The sequence below is a fragment of the Ursus maritimus genome, unplaced genomic scaffold (assembly GCF_017311325.1).
Source record: "Ursus maritimus isolate PB19 unplaced genomic scaffold, ASM1731132v1 scaffold_8, whole genome shotgun sequence".
Lineage (NCBI taxonomy): Eukaryota > Metazoa > Chordata > Mammalia > Carnivora > Ursidae > Ursus > Ursus maritimus.
This window is the reverse complement of record NW_024426996.1, coordinates 23,135,956-23,152,031: the sequence shown is the minus strand read 5'-3', so window position 1 is coordinate 23,152,031 and position 16,076 is coordinate 23,135,956. Positions and strand designations below refer to the sequence as shown.

The 16,076-nt window shown below is 38.8% G+C and overlaps 1 protein-coding gene across 6 annotated transcripts in view; it reads right to left on the bottom strand.

Moving 5' to 3' along the window:
* Positions 1 to 16,076, bottom strand: part of CCDC158 (coiled-coil domain containing 158) — an 81,133-nt gene that overhangs the window by 49,059 nt on the left and 15,998 nt on the right. For 5 of the 6 annotated variants that reach the window (XM_008693247.2, XM_008693248.2, XM_008693249.2 and 2 more), the window contains 8 exons: positions 13,855 to 13,964; positions 13,415 to 13,742; positions 12,767 to 12,843; positions 11,840 to 11,950; positions 10,394 to 10,508; positions 3,966 to 4,085; positions 2,022 to 2,219; positions 411 to 893 (listed from right to left, as the gene is read on the bottom strand). In XM_008693247.2, the coding sequence (XP_008691469.1) occupies positions 411 to 893; positions 2,022 to 2,219; positions 3,966 to 4,085; positions 10,394 to 10,508; positions 11,840 to 11,950; positions 12,767 to 12,843; positions 13,415 to 13,742; positions 13,855 to 13,964 (1,542 nt within the window). The remainder of the gene's footprint in view (positions 1 to 410; positions 894 to 2,021; positions 2,220 to 3,965; positions 4,086 to 10,393; positions 10,509 to 11,839; positions 11,951 to 12,766; positions 12,844 to 13,414; positions 13,743 to 13,854; positions 13,965 to 16,076) is intronic. The other variant, XM_040625318.1, reaches the window with a different exon arrangement.

Sequence of the window (16,076 nt, the reverse complement as noted above, 5' to 3'; positions counted from 1 at the left end):
GTTAACTGTTCTTTTGTTTCACAGATATGGAAGCCAAGATTTAGCAAACAATGCAGTGTTTTAGTCACTGAGTGGTGAGAGATGGGATTCGATGATAGGTCTGGCTGGAGAGGGAGAAAATACCTCAACCTGTGGGATAAGAAATGGTTTCATAAGGAAACTGGATTTTCTGATTTTTTTTCTCTTTCGTATCGGTAGTCCTAAACCATTTTGGGGCCACCCATTCCTTTTGGAATCTAATAAAAGTATAGATCCTTTCTCACCAAAACACACAGATGCACAAATAGTTTCAAACAATCTCAGAAGGTCCACAGACTCTCTTCACAGAGCCCCTCTTCAGTGACTTAAGTCAACTTCCTTATGAGGGGAGAGATATTTCCGAAGCTAAATCGCCAAAACCCTCCACAGACCTTGAATTCCTGTAGCTCCAGTCTCCTATCGTTGATCTCCTTCTCCAGCTGAGCCTTTTCGACCTGCATGGCACCAGCAGTTCGTCCGTGCTGGCCGACCAGCTGGGTCATGTTCTCAATCTGCTGTCGCAAAATCTCGATCACCTTGTCCTTCTCTGCCATCTGGAGCCTCAGGGCCTCACACTCGGTCTGCATGTTTCTGAGGTGATCGCCCTCTGTTTTCAAGTGCTGCAGCTCCTGCAATTTCAAGTCCACCCGGGAGCGCAGCTTCGTGATCTCTGAATTGGTAGCTTCGATGGCTCTCTCCTTCTCCTGGAGGGAAACAGTCAGGTCCGATACGGTCCTCTCTGAGCTCTCCAGAGTCATCTTCTTGGCGGTCAACTCTTCCACCACTTTGCGGAGCATCTCTTTGGTGGATTCAAGCTGAGCAGTCAAGGAGGACACTTTTTCTAGACTTTCATTCTTTCCCTGAATTGCTGCCATCTGAGTGTTGAAGAAAAGAAACCTTCATGGATTTGGGCAGATAGGTAGAGGCAACCTCAAGAGTTTAACAAGTTAGCTCACAAACATGAAATCATGAATCTGATACTATCTTCTTAGGCTCACTCAAATCGTTTTGCTGTCAGAACTCTGTACAGACCACAGACCAACTTAAGTTAATTAGGCCAAGGTGGAGAGACGTTAATTAAATAATGATGTTCCTCTAGAATGGCTTTCTAGGGTGGGAGCTTGGGAAGTTTCCTCTGAGGGTGTTTTCTGTACCAATTTAAATGCGAATGGGGGCAGTGTGACAGGACTGAAGAAACTGCTCTTCCTCACTATTTCCCTCCAACTTGCCCCTTCATTCTACCTCCGAGAGAAAAGTGAATAATGGCTTTTATCCAACACACACTCACATTCTCCAGTCCTTGTCCAGAAAAGAGTAAGAATCTCACTCCCAGTTGCTCCTCTCATCTTTCTTCTTGCCCAGGTTGGGCCGAAGAGTAGGAAAATGGTTTGCCTGGATTCTAAGCCAAGACTAGTCCCTTTGGTTTGCTTTCATATTTTGGGAAGCTTACTCTTTTGTGGGATGCTTTTTATGTCTCTGTGGCAATACCTGGCATTGGAACCACGTCCTTCCAGTACTAAAGGTTCGGGGCTGTTAATAAAGCATTCCACATTTTGCCACTGGCGCACGGAAATGGACTGCATCCATCTTGTGTATGTATCAGTCTCAATCAGTTTGGGGGAAAACCAAAACCAAAAAAACCTCTGTTGGAAACCTTCGACCCTGCTGTTCCTCAGATCTCCCTATGGTTTGATGCTTTTCTGAAATTAGCAATTATCAGGTTACCAATTTCTAGGTGAAAATCAAATGGCAATTGGATGGCAATTTCATTACTCAACAATGAACAAAAATGAGATGAAGCTTATTTTATTTAATCACTGGTCAAAAATATAGAAATAAATAACAGGTGTTCATAACTTGCTCAAAGAATCCCTAGCTCTATTTTAGGGCTATTTTTAGGCCCATACATGTTTTTTTTTTAAAAAAAGCTCTACCGGTAACACATAAAACATATTTTTCCCTCCGAAGAGACTGTTGGGGGGAGCCGTCCCCGTCCTGCCTACCTGCCGTTCCATCTGGCCCTGACACTCGCTCTTCATGGCCTTGAGGAGGGCTTCCAGGCGCTGCACCTCCATGTTCCTGTCGTCAAGCTCCCGCCGCAGGTGGTCGATGGTGATGCTGTTGCCCGTGTCCCGGTCCCACAGACGCTTGTTCTGCTCCTTCTCCAGACTCAGCTCCTTCTCTCTTTTATGTAGATCAGCCTACAAGAAGTGAGGTATGTTCCCCAATTTGTATTAAATATCTAAAGTAAAACTCTTATTTTCCTTGTATCACTTTTGGAGGTTTTATGTGAGTGGAGAAGTCTTTGACTTTAGAATCTTATTTTTTAATGGGTTAAGAGCAACTATTCACTAGATAAATAAGCTAACATTTTGCTTATAATTTCTTGCATTACAAGTAAATCTCAATGGACTAGACCCCAAACAATATAAAATGAAAAGAAAAACATGATAGATTTTTCAAGTCATCCTGTTTTTAAATTTTGGATTTTCTAGCAAAGGCAAGATGCCTTGCATCAGGTGTGCTCCCGTAATAAAGAAACGCTCAAAAGCCGGAAAGAATAGCAATAGTAATGTGGTTAAGTGCTTCAGAAATGACAGAATAGCATTTGGTACTGGGAGTGGAGTAGCAGTTGGCTGTGAATAGAATTATCTCCCTCTTCAGTAGCTAAAAAAATACATAGTGAGTGTTTTCTGTTAGCAAAAACTAAAAGAGTAAGAGGAACAAAGACACACAGATCTTCAAAGGACTTATCATCCAAAGGGGAAGGGAAGACACAAACACAAAGAACTGGAAGTGGTTTTTCATTAAAGAGACAGAGCTAAGCAATAGCAGAGAGAGATCAGTGAGGAGATCCAAATACTTCAAGAAGGCATTTGAGTTGGACCTCGCCAACAGCTGGGAGGTGCAGAGATCAGGAAGAAGGGACTGGAAAGGGATTTGAGTGGTTTGGTTGGAGCACTGGGCATATGTAGAGAGAAAAGACTGGAATGGTAAACTGGGGCTGGATCATGAACGTCTTGAAAGGTAGGGAGTATGATTTTTATGGAGAATGTAATTTTTGAATTAGAGTGACATAATCAGAGTGATATTTTAGAAAAATGAGCATGGCAGCACTTTATGGGCCGGACTGAAGAGGGGAAAGCCTGGAGGTAGGAACCCTAGTTAAGGAGACACTGCCCTGCTCCAGGTCTAATGAGGGGCTTGGACAAAGGGGTAATGGGGATAAGGATGAAAAGGAGAGGAGGGCTTTCAGGGTCTTTCAGACAATCTGCAAGATTTTCAAATTAGATCTGAGGACCTACTGGGGGGGAAAGAAATGAAGGATTATCCCAAGGTTCGGAGCTTGTCATATACAAGACAGCTCTACCTTTAGCGCTGGCCCGTCAAACCCCATGTCAGCCTATGAAGGACGGCTCCACTGGCCGAAAGCGCTACGGCCTACGGAGCGTCTGAGAGAGAAATTTATTCTACTGTCCCGCTAATACCACGCAAAGGAGTGCTGAACATTTCTTTCCCAAAATTTCTCAGCCTCTAGTACCTCTAACAGGGCACAGTCAGCTTCACTATTATTGGAATCTTATTTCCTTTTAAAAAAAATTTTTTAACCTAAACTTCCTTTCAAGCTGTCTGTGTTTTGAATGTTATTTGGCTTTAAAATAAACACTCAATACTACCTCAATTTAACCAAATACATTTATCTAATTGAAAGATGGGCCATTTGAAGGCTAGCTTCACCTAACTTATAAGCTGTAACTGCTTAAAGAAAAAAAATAGGTAAAGTTTAGAATATTATTTATATGCAAAACTTGAAGAACGTCAAGCCAGTCTATTGTGTATGTATGAACAAATATTATGTAAAATCTGTAATTTTATAAATAAAACCAGTTTTGTGAAATATTTTGGTGAGAAACGTCCCAGAATTAGTATTTAGAGCATAGTCTTACCAACAGCTTTTGAAGCTGATCGTCCAAATTTCCAGATTCCTGACTGAACTGGTCACGTTCCGTCCGTGCCTCGGTTAGCTCTGAGTTGGCAAGGACTAACTGCTTTTCAAGCTCTTCTATCTAAAAGGAAAGCACAAATCAATCTGACTATGTTAGTGGGGAATATAAAATAAATGCAGTCTTTGGGAAACAAATGTTATTATTTGGGGGGCAAAAATAAAAGCTTATTATGTTTTGCAAAGTTTTCTAAACTTAAGATCTATGTAGAATTTGATTTAGCCAGGGAAATTAGCCAAAATGAAATATTTGATACTCTTAGATAGGGGCATTGTCTGTAATCTTTTTTACACTATTCAAGATTTATCTTCTATGAATGTGTGTTCTGTCATTCGGTATTTAAGACTATCAGCGTTTCAATTATAAAAGGCATCAAATATAAAAGAATGAATGGTAATAACAAGTTTTTCATTATTGTCATTATTAGTCAATTTGGGAAGGATGAACGAACTTACATATATGTATATAAATATATTAATTTAAAATCACTTTAAATTAAATATGTTAATTTAAAATGCTTATATACATATGTGTTTCAATCCTCATTTCCTTCAACTATAAAATGGGTGAATACCAATTTTAAAGGACTGGTATAGGTGCATTTTTCTCTGAGAGACAGGGCAGCTGTTTGATCTGTGTGACTGACTATGTGTGTCCATATGTCAATATGCCAGAAGGCCCATCACTGTTACTAGCATTCCTACAGCTCTTGACCTGTAGATGCAAGGTAGGCGAGGAGGTTAAGACTCAGATGATGGAGACTCCAGGTTTGGATTTTAGCTGAGCCACACAAATTCATAATTTAGATACAGATATATTAAAGTAATGAGAACATGTTGATAATTAATGTGATCACCAAAATACTATTTCATCAACCAGTAATAAGAAATCCTTCATAGCTACATAAATGCTACATATTCCTTCTTCCTTCAACAGGCTTCCAGATTTACTATGTCAAGAATAAAACTTACTGATTGGTTTGTGGGACAAACTGTGATTCAAATTTCTTAGAGAATATATAAGCAAGACTAATTTTTTCTGGATGACTCTATTTTTTTCTGGACCAGGTTCATTTAAGATCTTCATTTATTAATTCAGCACATATTTATTCATTATATAAACACACATATATGCAACTACCTCTTTGATAAATGCTAAATATGAGTATATAGAATTTATATACCTTTAACTACACATACATATATATGACTTTTAAAAAGTACTTATATCGGATCATCAAACAGTTTCACATTTACCTACAGAGTAGAATCAGAGCCTGCAGGGATTAGAATATACATTTTAATATTTACATTGGATATGTTTTAAAAATGACTTTATATTTGACTGTATGTTAGATATAAGCAAATATTTCACAAGAATTAAATGTACATGAAAAAACATTAGGCTACCAATAGAAAAGTCAAAAGATTCTAATAATCCTATAAAGAAGTTCTTGCACTCTCATGCTCCTTTGGGGGGGGGGGCATATATAGAAAAAAAAACATACAAAACTCAACCTCTGTGGCACGAGAAGCTTCCTAAGGAAAAAGGAAGAATCTTATCAGTTGATACAATCTCTTCAGCTCTATTATTATTGGGAAAGACCAAATCAGCATACACTTAGTGATGACATTAGGAATACTTAGGAGAAAGCCCACAAACTTTTACTGTGGGTAGACAAATGTAATCAGAGCGGGAACGTGATCAGGCTAAGAGTCAAACACTTTTGGTTCTGGGCCAGGTTCCGTCACATGACCTCTCTGAGTTGCAATTTTTTTAATCAATAATTTGAAAAGAATATTCTAGATAATCCTTCAGAGTCCTTTCAATTCTGTGTCTAATATTTTACATGAGAAGAACAGTATTAATAAAGCTGAAATTCTATAATTACCACCTGTCTTTAGAAACAAAATATGGTCAAAGAAACCAGATTCTGAGCTAGAAATTCAATAAGAACACTTTCAATACAAAGAGTTACTCCTAGGACTCGAACATTTTCTAGTCCAAGCACGGCATAAAACTAGTTTCTCTTTGAGCATAGTATTTGTCCATGTGCTTGAAAAGCTTAAATTAAAACCTGCTATTTTGGCAGTTTTCATTTTTTAAAAAAATCCTGGATCACCCTTTGATAACATCAAACTGGATGGTAAAATTCAGGAAGCCAATATTTAAAAAAGAAAAGGAAGAAAAGAACACAGAAAAAGAAAAGAGCCAAGTCTTATGTTTCCTTCTAAGTTTTTCAAGCGTCAGAAGTTCCTCCAGACCCCTGCAGGAACATGGGTTTTGTAGTTGTCAGTACTGACTCAACTGCTATAGCTCTGCTTTTACCTTTCACTTTTTAGAGTAGAAATATTTCTGTTACGTCATCAATCAAGAAGAGAAATGGAGAGTGAAAGGGAAAACCACTGAAGTAGCAGCTGAGCTGAACAAACAGCTGTACAAAACACTACAAAGCCTTCTGCAATGTCCCGAATAAATACTGGCTTCCGAGATATATATTAAAGGTTTTTTCTTTTTCTTTTCTTTTCCAATAGCAGCACTGGTTTTCCCTTTCACCATCTATGAATCTACTTTCTGTTTTGGGTCACTGGACAAGTAAGTATTTGGATCTCACTCCAATCTTTACAGTGATTTTAGAGACGTTACCAATCAAGCCAAATTGTATCTTCTGTTTTCTGTGCTCAAAAAGATGACACAGACATCGGATACTGAGGGGTGCTATGGCTCAGCATGGGGGTGCATGGGCAGAACTGCGCAAAGAGGTTTGCACCCTCTTCCGGCACGGGATACAGCTCCAGCCAGTGCTACTAAATCTTTACTTTTTAAGTAGGAAATTCAGCCCCAAATGCTTTCAAGGTAGGACAAATAAACTTAGAATCAAGATCATGAGATATTTTTGTTGTCAAAAAAGCGAAAGTTAAGAGTAAAGCCAAATCTACAGAGCCAATAGTGACAGCTTCTACTGGTCCAAATTCGTAAAGGGGAATTCTGGAGGTTCTCCTAAAATGGGAAGAGAAGAATAGAAAAAAGCATTACAGTAGAACACTTTCGTAAGCTACAAAAGCTACATCTACAATTTTTTTCTGAAACACAGTTTCTATTTTCATCAGCATGAAAATATTTTGTTAATCTGAAGACACACACTGCCCTCCTAAAGGACAATTTATGCTTTCTAGTTGGAAAAGTTTTGTTCAGACCTATCATGTCATCAGTTTTTCTTTAAATAATAAAGACTTTTTTTTGAGGAGTCTGACCTCGGGAGAAAATACTGTTTCTCATAAAATATGTTGATGTGTAGTATCAACACACTCTTTAAAGTTTCTTCTCAGAAAAATCTCACTTTTAATCATAGCTCTTATGTATTATTTTCTTTGATTTTTTTTAGTGTTATTTGGATAGTATATACTAATATGTTCACTAAAGCAGTAGAAAATAAAATAGATTTTAAAGCTTTCATAGGCTTTAGCAATGTAAAGTCAAGGTATATGAAAATGAAAGAAATTACACAAGGATTTGTGATTTTTAGATTTTATATTCATTACAACAAAAGCATTTCATAACAATAGAATATTTCATGACCCCAAATGAAACCCTTCTGTTAACCAGCGTGATTTTTCTTGCTCAGCTACACCACGTATTGACGACATTTCAGGCCAAAGTACACTCAACTCTATATTAACATGACAAGGTAATCATCTCTCAGTGTTCCCTGACTAAAGGGAGTTACTGTTAAGACAGCCTAGTTAATCATCATCTAGGGGTCAACTCCCTATTTTCAGGATGTTGTTATGAATCTCATTGATCTAGATTAAAATTAGCTAAGGCAATATGTCCCCCCTTATTTTTATTAAATGTTGACTTTACTGACAAAATTATTGGTGATCCACTGTTTACATTAGGGCAAAATAAGATAGTGATTCTAACGTCATAGCTGTATGTATCATTACATATTCATACGGGCTCAAAATATTCGTATAAAAAACCTGCAGTCATTCATCGGGATGCTTATGCTTCTACAATGCCAAAGAGATAAATATTTATAACAACTCAAAAGCTGTTTTGTGTTCTTTAGATGTACTGTATTCAGTATTTGTTAAAATTTCCCACCACGCTCAAACTGAAGAGCTGAGCAGCATGGTGCTGTATAGAGACCGTATGTGAATTAGCCAACAATGGGTGCTAGCTTATGGAAGGGTCATTTTTGCAAGCAACATTACAACAGAAAGCTAGAGCACTTCCAAATTATGTAAGAAGACACAACTGAGTTGTGTTTTGCTTAGGACTTCATAGCTTTTCAAAGGGTTTGTCCATAAACAATGAATAATCTTTTCAACAGGTTGAATAGTGATGACTATCAGTTACTATACTGGACAGGAATGCACGAGTTCTCCCATTTCCTCTTGCTGTCAGACTTCCCGTGCTCACTTTCGCCAAGGTGCCTACCTCTACTAGACTGACTACCAGAGCCTCCTTCCACCCTGTGCTGCGCTGAAAGCATCCCCACCCTGCAGGGTGGGATCCAAACCTTTCATGTAGGCTTGGTCTGCCCAGAAAGGGGTGGACATTCCTGCTATCAATCTTTGGGAAAAAGCTCGCCTGAGAGAAGAAGTTAGAACACAAAAAGCGGGCCTCAGAGAAACAGAAAAGAACAAATGTTTGTCTCTGGGCTTCTGTTTCTTGGTTTAGCCTTTAAAACAGTCTGAAGTTCCTGAAGGCTACTCTTAAGTGGCGGTGGTTGAAATGACCTTGACACGAGGATATAAGCTAAGGGCTAAACCCGGTGGTCTAGAAGGGCAGTGCTATTCAAACTGCAACCTTCCAGTGAATCATGGTATCAATTTAGTGAGTATCAAACCAGCATCTGAAGAGAACAGAGAAAAGCCAGGATCGCCCCTGTGATGGGGTGAATACTGCTCTGTGAAACTTGCTTCAGTCCTACGTGTGTAGCAGATCATAAGGTAAGCTATTTCTTACTGCGGGTAGCGATCAAAAATGTTTGAAAGCCACTGCGGTAGAGGATCCAAATCTCATAACTGAGATTATGTAGTTTCACGTTACTCTTTATTGTTTAGACTTTAGTAAAGCCATGCCTAAATTTTCCATTCTTATTTTAGCTGTGCCACAGGGAATTAAGGTCAAGGTTTTACGTTCTGTGCTTGAACTCGAGAACCGAGGGGGAACAGCTCCCTCCTGTGGCCAGCACAGGGGTGACGGGGTAACGAATTGAGGGACTGCCCAAAGGAGGGCAAATGTCTGGAAGAATTAGAGCTGCAGTATTCAACTGCTTCTTCCCATGTGAGGCTGTTCTCCTGGACTCTTACCCTGTAGAATTGGGCTATTTTTTAGAGGAAATCTGGCAACTTCCTTATATTCTATTTCTTCCCAATCAGCTAAGATGTGAGAAGTTGGCTAAAACAATGGTTAGAACGGGAGATTCTCTTATAGGTAGGATGACTAATTCATAGAGTTTGTCTTCCAAACTGAGTCAGTTTGGAGATGAAAGGTGCTATTCACAAAACAGGACACGGGCACAGCAGGTGAAAACAACTGTTGCAGGCAAACAGGCATGGATGGTGGGCCCCCCTTCTCACAGGGAATGAAGAACATGAGCCCCTCTCAGTGGTGGCTCTCTGCTTGTGTTTTAGGGTCTCTACTGCTTTACAAATGCTTGCGATTAATGAAAACACAAGCTCTGGATAAATGGTTGATAATGACAGTGAACAGCTCTTCTTTAGATACAGAAACTGAGAGAATAAAAACAACAGAATATCAAATACGAGTATCTGGGTTTAAGAGGAATTGTGTGATGAAAGATGAAATTTTATCTTCCTAATTACTTTTTAATTTAGACTAATCTTATTAATTCAGTTTGCTAGCCACCCAGTGATTAATAACTGGGAGCTGAAGTAAAACCTAGGAGGTAGGCCCTTCAAGTACTGAGTGGTAGGGGGAGACTGCCTGGTTCCAAAATATTTGTTAGAGCTAAGCTTGTAAAAAAATATAAGTGCTCTTATTTTTAACTTTTTTTTTTTTTTTAGAAACTTACTTGAAGTATGCAAAACTTTTTTCCTACAAATGAATTAATTTGGGCAAACAATTTGAATTAAAATTATTTGTAATTTTTTTCAGGTGTGGTGTTCAGTAATTCATCTGTTGTGTATAACGCCCAGGGCTTATCACATCACGTGCCCTCTTTAAAAACTATTTATAATTTAACATACAGATATTTGGCATCCTCCTACTCCATCTTAAAAGCTGCTTTTAATTTGACATTACTTTGTTTCTTCATTTTCAAATAAATTATTAAAAAATTTGTAATTAAATCTGTGTATAATAGTGTGTGGAAGCAGAGCAGCAAAATCTAACCTCACCTTGTCTTCATACATCCTTTTGGCTTCTCTTAACTCAGAACGTAGCTGAGAAACGGTAGATTCCAGATCACTGAGTTGACGCATATACATTGAATTTTGGTTTCTTGCTTGTTCTCTAAGAAGAGTTTAAAAGGGTAATAAAAGCAAACAGCAAACTAAGAATAAGTGTGGTATCTCAGCATACTCCAGCATGTAGATACAGCCACCAGTTCTTTTGTATGGCATGACTAGGTCAAAAGTCTTTTATTTTCCAAAACTGCTTCTTAAAAGCTTCAGTTCAACCATGTTGTTAAGTGTTGAAACTAGATAGTGTATATTGGAGTTCATTTGTACTATTTTCTCTCTCTACTTTTGTATATGATTGAAAATGTCCCTATAAGAAGTTTCAATACATATAAGCTCAAATTATAAAATTATTTATATGTATACATATACATTTTATTTATATATAAACACACATATATAATGTATTTTTTTATCGATCCTCTCAGTTGTAATATGAACAATATTTAAAACATCCAATTCCAACAGGCCTAAATACTTGCGATAATACTTCTTTTTTTTCCCTAGGGGAGAACATGGGATTGGGGGGGGGGCGCTGCCCACAGGCCTCAGCTACACAGCACAGACTCACGTGCCTCACTCCTGTCCCCCCTGGCTAGCAAGGAGAGCCTTACAGGGAATATGTGTCCAACCCCCGGCATGCATATGGCACCGGCCTCCCGTCACACTGCTCTTGAGCACAATGTGTGCTCGGCGCCGCCTGGAAGGATCCAGGAAGACTGAGCCCAACATGCCCATAACCGGTCCTCTCAGAAAGGCAACGAGCTTGTGGGCTGACAGGATGTGCTACTCCTAGTGACTGGGGCCTTCAGAAAGGCAGTCACAACATACTCGGTGGGTGCACCAACGGGGGACGGAACCGTGGACAGAGGCGCCACAGTGACATCGTCTTAGGTCACTGGCAGAGAAACTGCACGGAAAGCAGTAGTTGTTGTGTAAAGTACTGTTGCATAAAAGAGGAGAAAAGCCTGAAGAAAGAACTTCCAGTTGCTCTCCTGTTTCCCACTCTCGAAGGAAATACCTCCTGCTCCCCTTCCACCCATCACAACGGCTGTGGGCTTGGCTGGCCTCCTAGGGTGGGCCTGAGTCACGCTGGAGCCCTGTCCTGCTGCCAACCTTGTCACCCTACCCCACTCCCCACCCCCGCAAGCTGTACAGGTGGAGGGGCGCAAATATATTGTCACAGCAGTAATACTTCTTATATAGTCATATAATATTATCTTTAAGTAATCTTTTCCGTTCATTTAAATGTTAGAGAAGTTTTACTTTCTTGTGGAATTTTAAAGCAGATTTTAAAAGATTTTAGGACAGAACATTAATGAAAATAGTATCTCTAAAATGAAGATAAATGATACCAATTTCAGACCACGAGGGCACACATACTGAATGATTTCCAGTTGACTCTGGATGCTATTGGCTTGACTTCGAGCACTACTAGCTTTCTCGGTAAGTCCCGTTATTTCGATTTCATGTTCACTTATTAACTGCTCAATCCTATAAAAAGAATGTGGTGTTTGTTATTTGATACATAAGATTTTGCTTGACTATGAGTTATTCCAAAAATTACTGATTTTCAATACTCTCAAATTTAGTATTGTGCTTTGACTTTGAATATGCTGCTCATTTTAGGTTTTGGAATTCAGATTTTAAAAAAAAATTTTACAATGGTAATAAGTTACAAATACTATATATTATATGACACACATAGGGAAGTTTCCTATAAGCCAAACATATTACAAATACAACAACAGGTTTTTAAATATGCACACTAAATCATAAAGACTTTATATCATAAAGCTTTACATTAAGCTCAGGTCAGGTTTTGCCAACAAATGATTGACAAAGACTCTCTCCTTTACCAAACTTTGGTCAGGCCCCTCTGAATCCTCTTGTAGGCCTTGACCTTGGCACCCATCAACCCCTCCCCCAGCTGCCCTGGCCTGCCCAGACTCAGTAAGAATCTTGCTAAGTCAGTTTAGTGAGAATCCCCCCACCTTGATGTCTCCACTGTCCCACTCACCTGCTCCTTGACTGTAAATCCCTACTTTCTGTAGGGATTGGTTGTACTGGGAGAGCTGAGTCTCATCCCTCTCCCCTAACACAGAACCCCTATTGCAAAAGCCTTGAATAAAGTCTTCCTGAACCTTTTAAACAAGAGTCAGAAAAATTTTCCCTTTCACATGAACTTGCCACAAACCAATGAAGAAAACTTTTGTTTCAGAACATTTTCGATTTTGGAATTGCTGATGAGGGACTGTAAACCTATGGTTTGGTTCACTCTGACTTTCTATACTTCAGTCAGAAACGCACCTATCTTGATGTTGTTGAAGAAGCAGCTCAATTTTATTCTGTGATTCGGACTTCAGTGCTTCAAGCTGATCCTCCACCTGGTCATGAAAAACAGATGCTGATTCAGGGACTGGTAAATCTGGTAAATCTACATCTTGGGAAAGCTGCGCTTGTCCAACTAAAGGACCACTTTATTGTTTTTAAAGATGTTATCTATTTATTCACTTGTCAGAAAGAGAGCCAGAGTGCACGCACAAGTGGCAGGGAGGGGCAGAGGGAGAAGCAGACTCCCCGCCCAGCAGGGAGCTGCATAGGAACCCTGGGATCCTGACCTGAGCCAAAGGCAGATGCTTAACCAACTAAGCCACCCAGGTGTCCCTCAAGGAACACTTTAGAAAGAAGCCAATAAAAGTAACACTGAAACCGAATACATTCTATCACTGTATTTTATCAGGTTGTTTACTTTGGTTGGTTATACTCTCATGAAGCCATATGGGTAAATCAAGCTAGTTCCCTTAATGTACTGAGACATCATTGTGGAAATAACTCTTATTTTAGAGAACAAAAATGAGAACTTGGCTTACTTTTAAGAACTTAAAAAATGATACATCTAATACTATTCTCTTAATGGATTTTAATGTAAAATTGAATAGTGTTCTCACCACTTACTGGAAATATCCTCCCTTTAAGATAAGAAATCTCTGTGTCTAATTCTCTTAGGATTTTACTAATAGCCGAGCCCATGTTGCGGAAGTGGAGAGTAGACACGCTGTCGTGTTCGTATATTTTCTTGCCTGAGGCTTCTTCAAAGTCAACTAAGATTGACCGGATTTCCTGAAGCACTCCCTCATGGCCAAGCATCATCTTTCTCAGCTGCTCTATTTGTGCGTTGCTGTCTTTCAGCATGTCCTCCTTAAGGCATTTGGCAGCTTCAAGTTCATGAACTGTATTTTGAAGCTGATTTCTTAAGTCCTCCTGGGACTGACTCTCCCTTCGTCTATGAAATAAATGAGAGGGAAGAAATAATATTGATAAAATTCATACTCACACAAGTAGTTTTATAGTACAAAGAGTAAAACTTTAAAATAATTTAGGTAAGGATGCCCAACCTGATGTCAGCCATGGCATCTCTCTCCATTTGCATTTCTTGAAGTTTTGTTTGCAAATCGATGACTGACTGCCTTAAGTAAAACTTTTGTTTCTCATGCAATTCATTGCTCTGAAAAAAAAAAAAAGAGCCATGCGAATCAGCCTTTACCAGAGGAACGTATTTCCTTAAATTATTAGGAAGTTCCTAATAATTTCCCCAAATCCATATATTATTAATTAATTTTTATGTGTACTTCCTTCTCCTTTTACCATAATTCAGGGCCTAATTAATCATCTCTCACCTAGATTACTGAACTTCCTTAACTAGTCTGTCTCAAGCTTGGCCCCTTACAAATCTGTTCTTTACTTAATAACCAAAACACTATTTCTAAAACAAATCAGACTTCTACCTCAAGATAGAGATAGAAATAAGTTTTACTTTTGAAAACAGGAAAATTGGTTACAATTCTGTATACAGAAAAGTCAATTCCCACTTTCAACCCACTTAAAAACTTGACATCAGACAACCATCACCCAAAAGTCAAGATGTCCTACTACAAACAAATTCACTAAGATCTCTAAAATCAGGCACTGAGAGACCTCCCAGCATATCAGTTGAAACCACGTAATCATCCCAAAGCAAAGCCATCAAGTCCTGCCTATTGATAAAGAGCTTGCCATCAGCTTTTTTATTGTTCGTCCTTGAGTATGAACAAAAACCAACCAACCAACCAACCAACACCACTGGACACCTGAAGGAAGATTACAAAATAAAAAACTGAGACCAAGGTTAAACAAAGAAGCAAACACCAGAAAAAAGGATCCAAAGAAACAAAGTAATGCAGCAATAGAAGAACACTTCTGAAAACTTGTATTTGCAGAGAAATTTGAGAGACATCACAGCTGTAAAGTAAGAATGAAATACTATGCCAAAGAAGTGATCAAGTGAGAAGAGTTCTTGGAAATTAAAAATACGTTTGCACACTAAAAAACTGCAATAGAAATGTTAGAAGTCAAGAAATGTCCCCCCAAAGTAGGATAAGTAGGTAAACTTTTGAAAGAAAAGGTAAGAGATTTAGAGGTATAACCTGGGAGATAACATTTGACTAATAAGAGCCGCAGAAAGAACTGAGAAAACAGAGGAAATGAAACTATCAAAGAAAAAACAACTGAATTCCTCGAAGCTGAAAAGTACAAATCTGCAGACCAAAAGGATCACTGAATTCCTAGCACAATGAATGAAGAAGCTAAAATCCATACCTAAGCACATTATGGTGGAATTTCAGAGACAGAAGACTCCAAAGCTTTCAAAGACAAACCTCAATTAAGTAAAAGCATATCATCCACAAAGGAGCAAGTATCAGACAGACATCTACTTCTCAGTAGCAATATGAAACGCAAGGACACAATATTTTCAAAGGGCTGAGAGAAAATGATGTTCAACTTTACCCAGCTAAAGTCATTCTCAGAATGCAAAGATCCACAAAATGTATGCGCATATACCCTTTAAGTTTCTAAAGATGTGCTTTGACTAAATGGAGAAGTAGATCAAGAAAAAGGAAGACAGAAAACAGTGAATCCTGGAAATCATGGATCCAATCAAGAAAGCAATAATAAGGAGAAAACAGCTATACACAGACCTAAGAAACTCACCTAGACTGGAAAATAGGACAGAAGACTCCTAAAGAGTCATGGATCAAAGGAGGATTTGAGAGAAAACCTACATGATGGTTCTTTAAAAAAAAAAAAAAAAAAAAGAGCATATGATAAAGGCACACAGCATTAGGAAAAAGAAAGGCAATTAATAACCATCGGAAAAGGGGCACCTGGGTGGCTCAGTCGGTTAAGCGTCTGCCTTCAGCTCAGGGATGGGGCCTGGGATGGAGTCCTGCATTAGGCTCCCTCCAACAGAGAAGCTCCCTCCTGCTTCTCCTTCTCCCTCTACCCTTCCCCAACCCTGCTCATGTTCTCTCTCTCTCATTCACTGTCTCTCAAATAAAAAATATCTTAAGAGAAAAAATAACCAGAAGAAAAAACACTACACAGGAAAGGAAGTGTAATAGGATACTAGCTGGTTCTGCAATTGACATTGCTTATACACTCAATATAAGGTTAAGGCCCTTTATCTTTTCCTCTTATAGTCCAGGTGAATGACTATAGTACAATATGAACTCTGAATGGCAACAGTAGAAATGGAAACAGATCTGAGAAATATAAATGCGGTACACTGGATGGACATGGT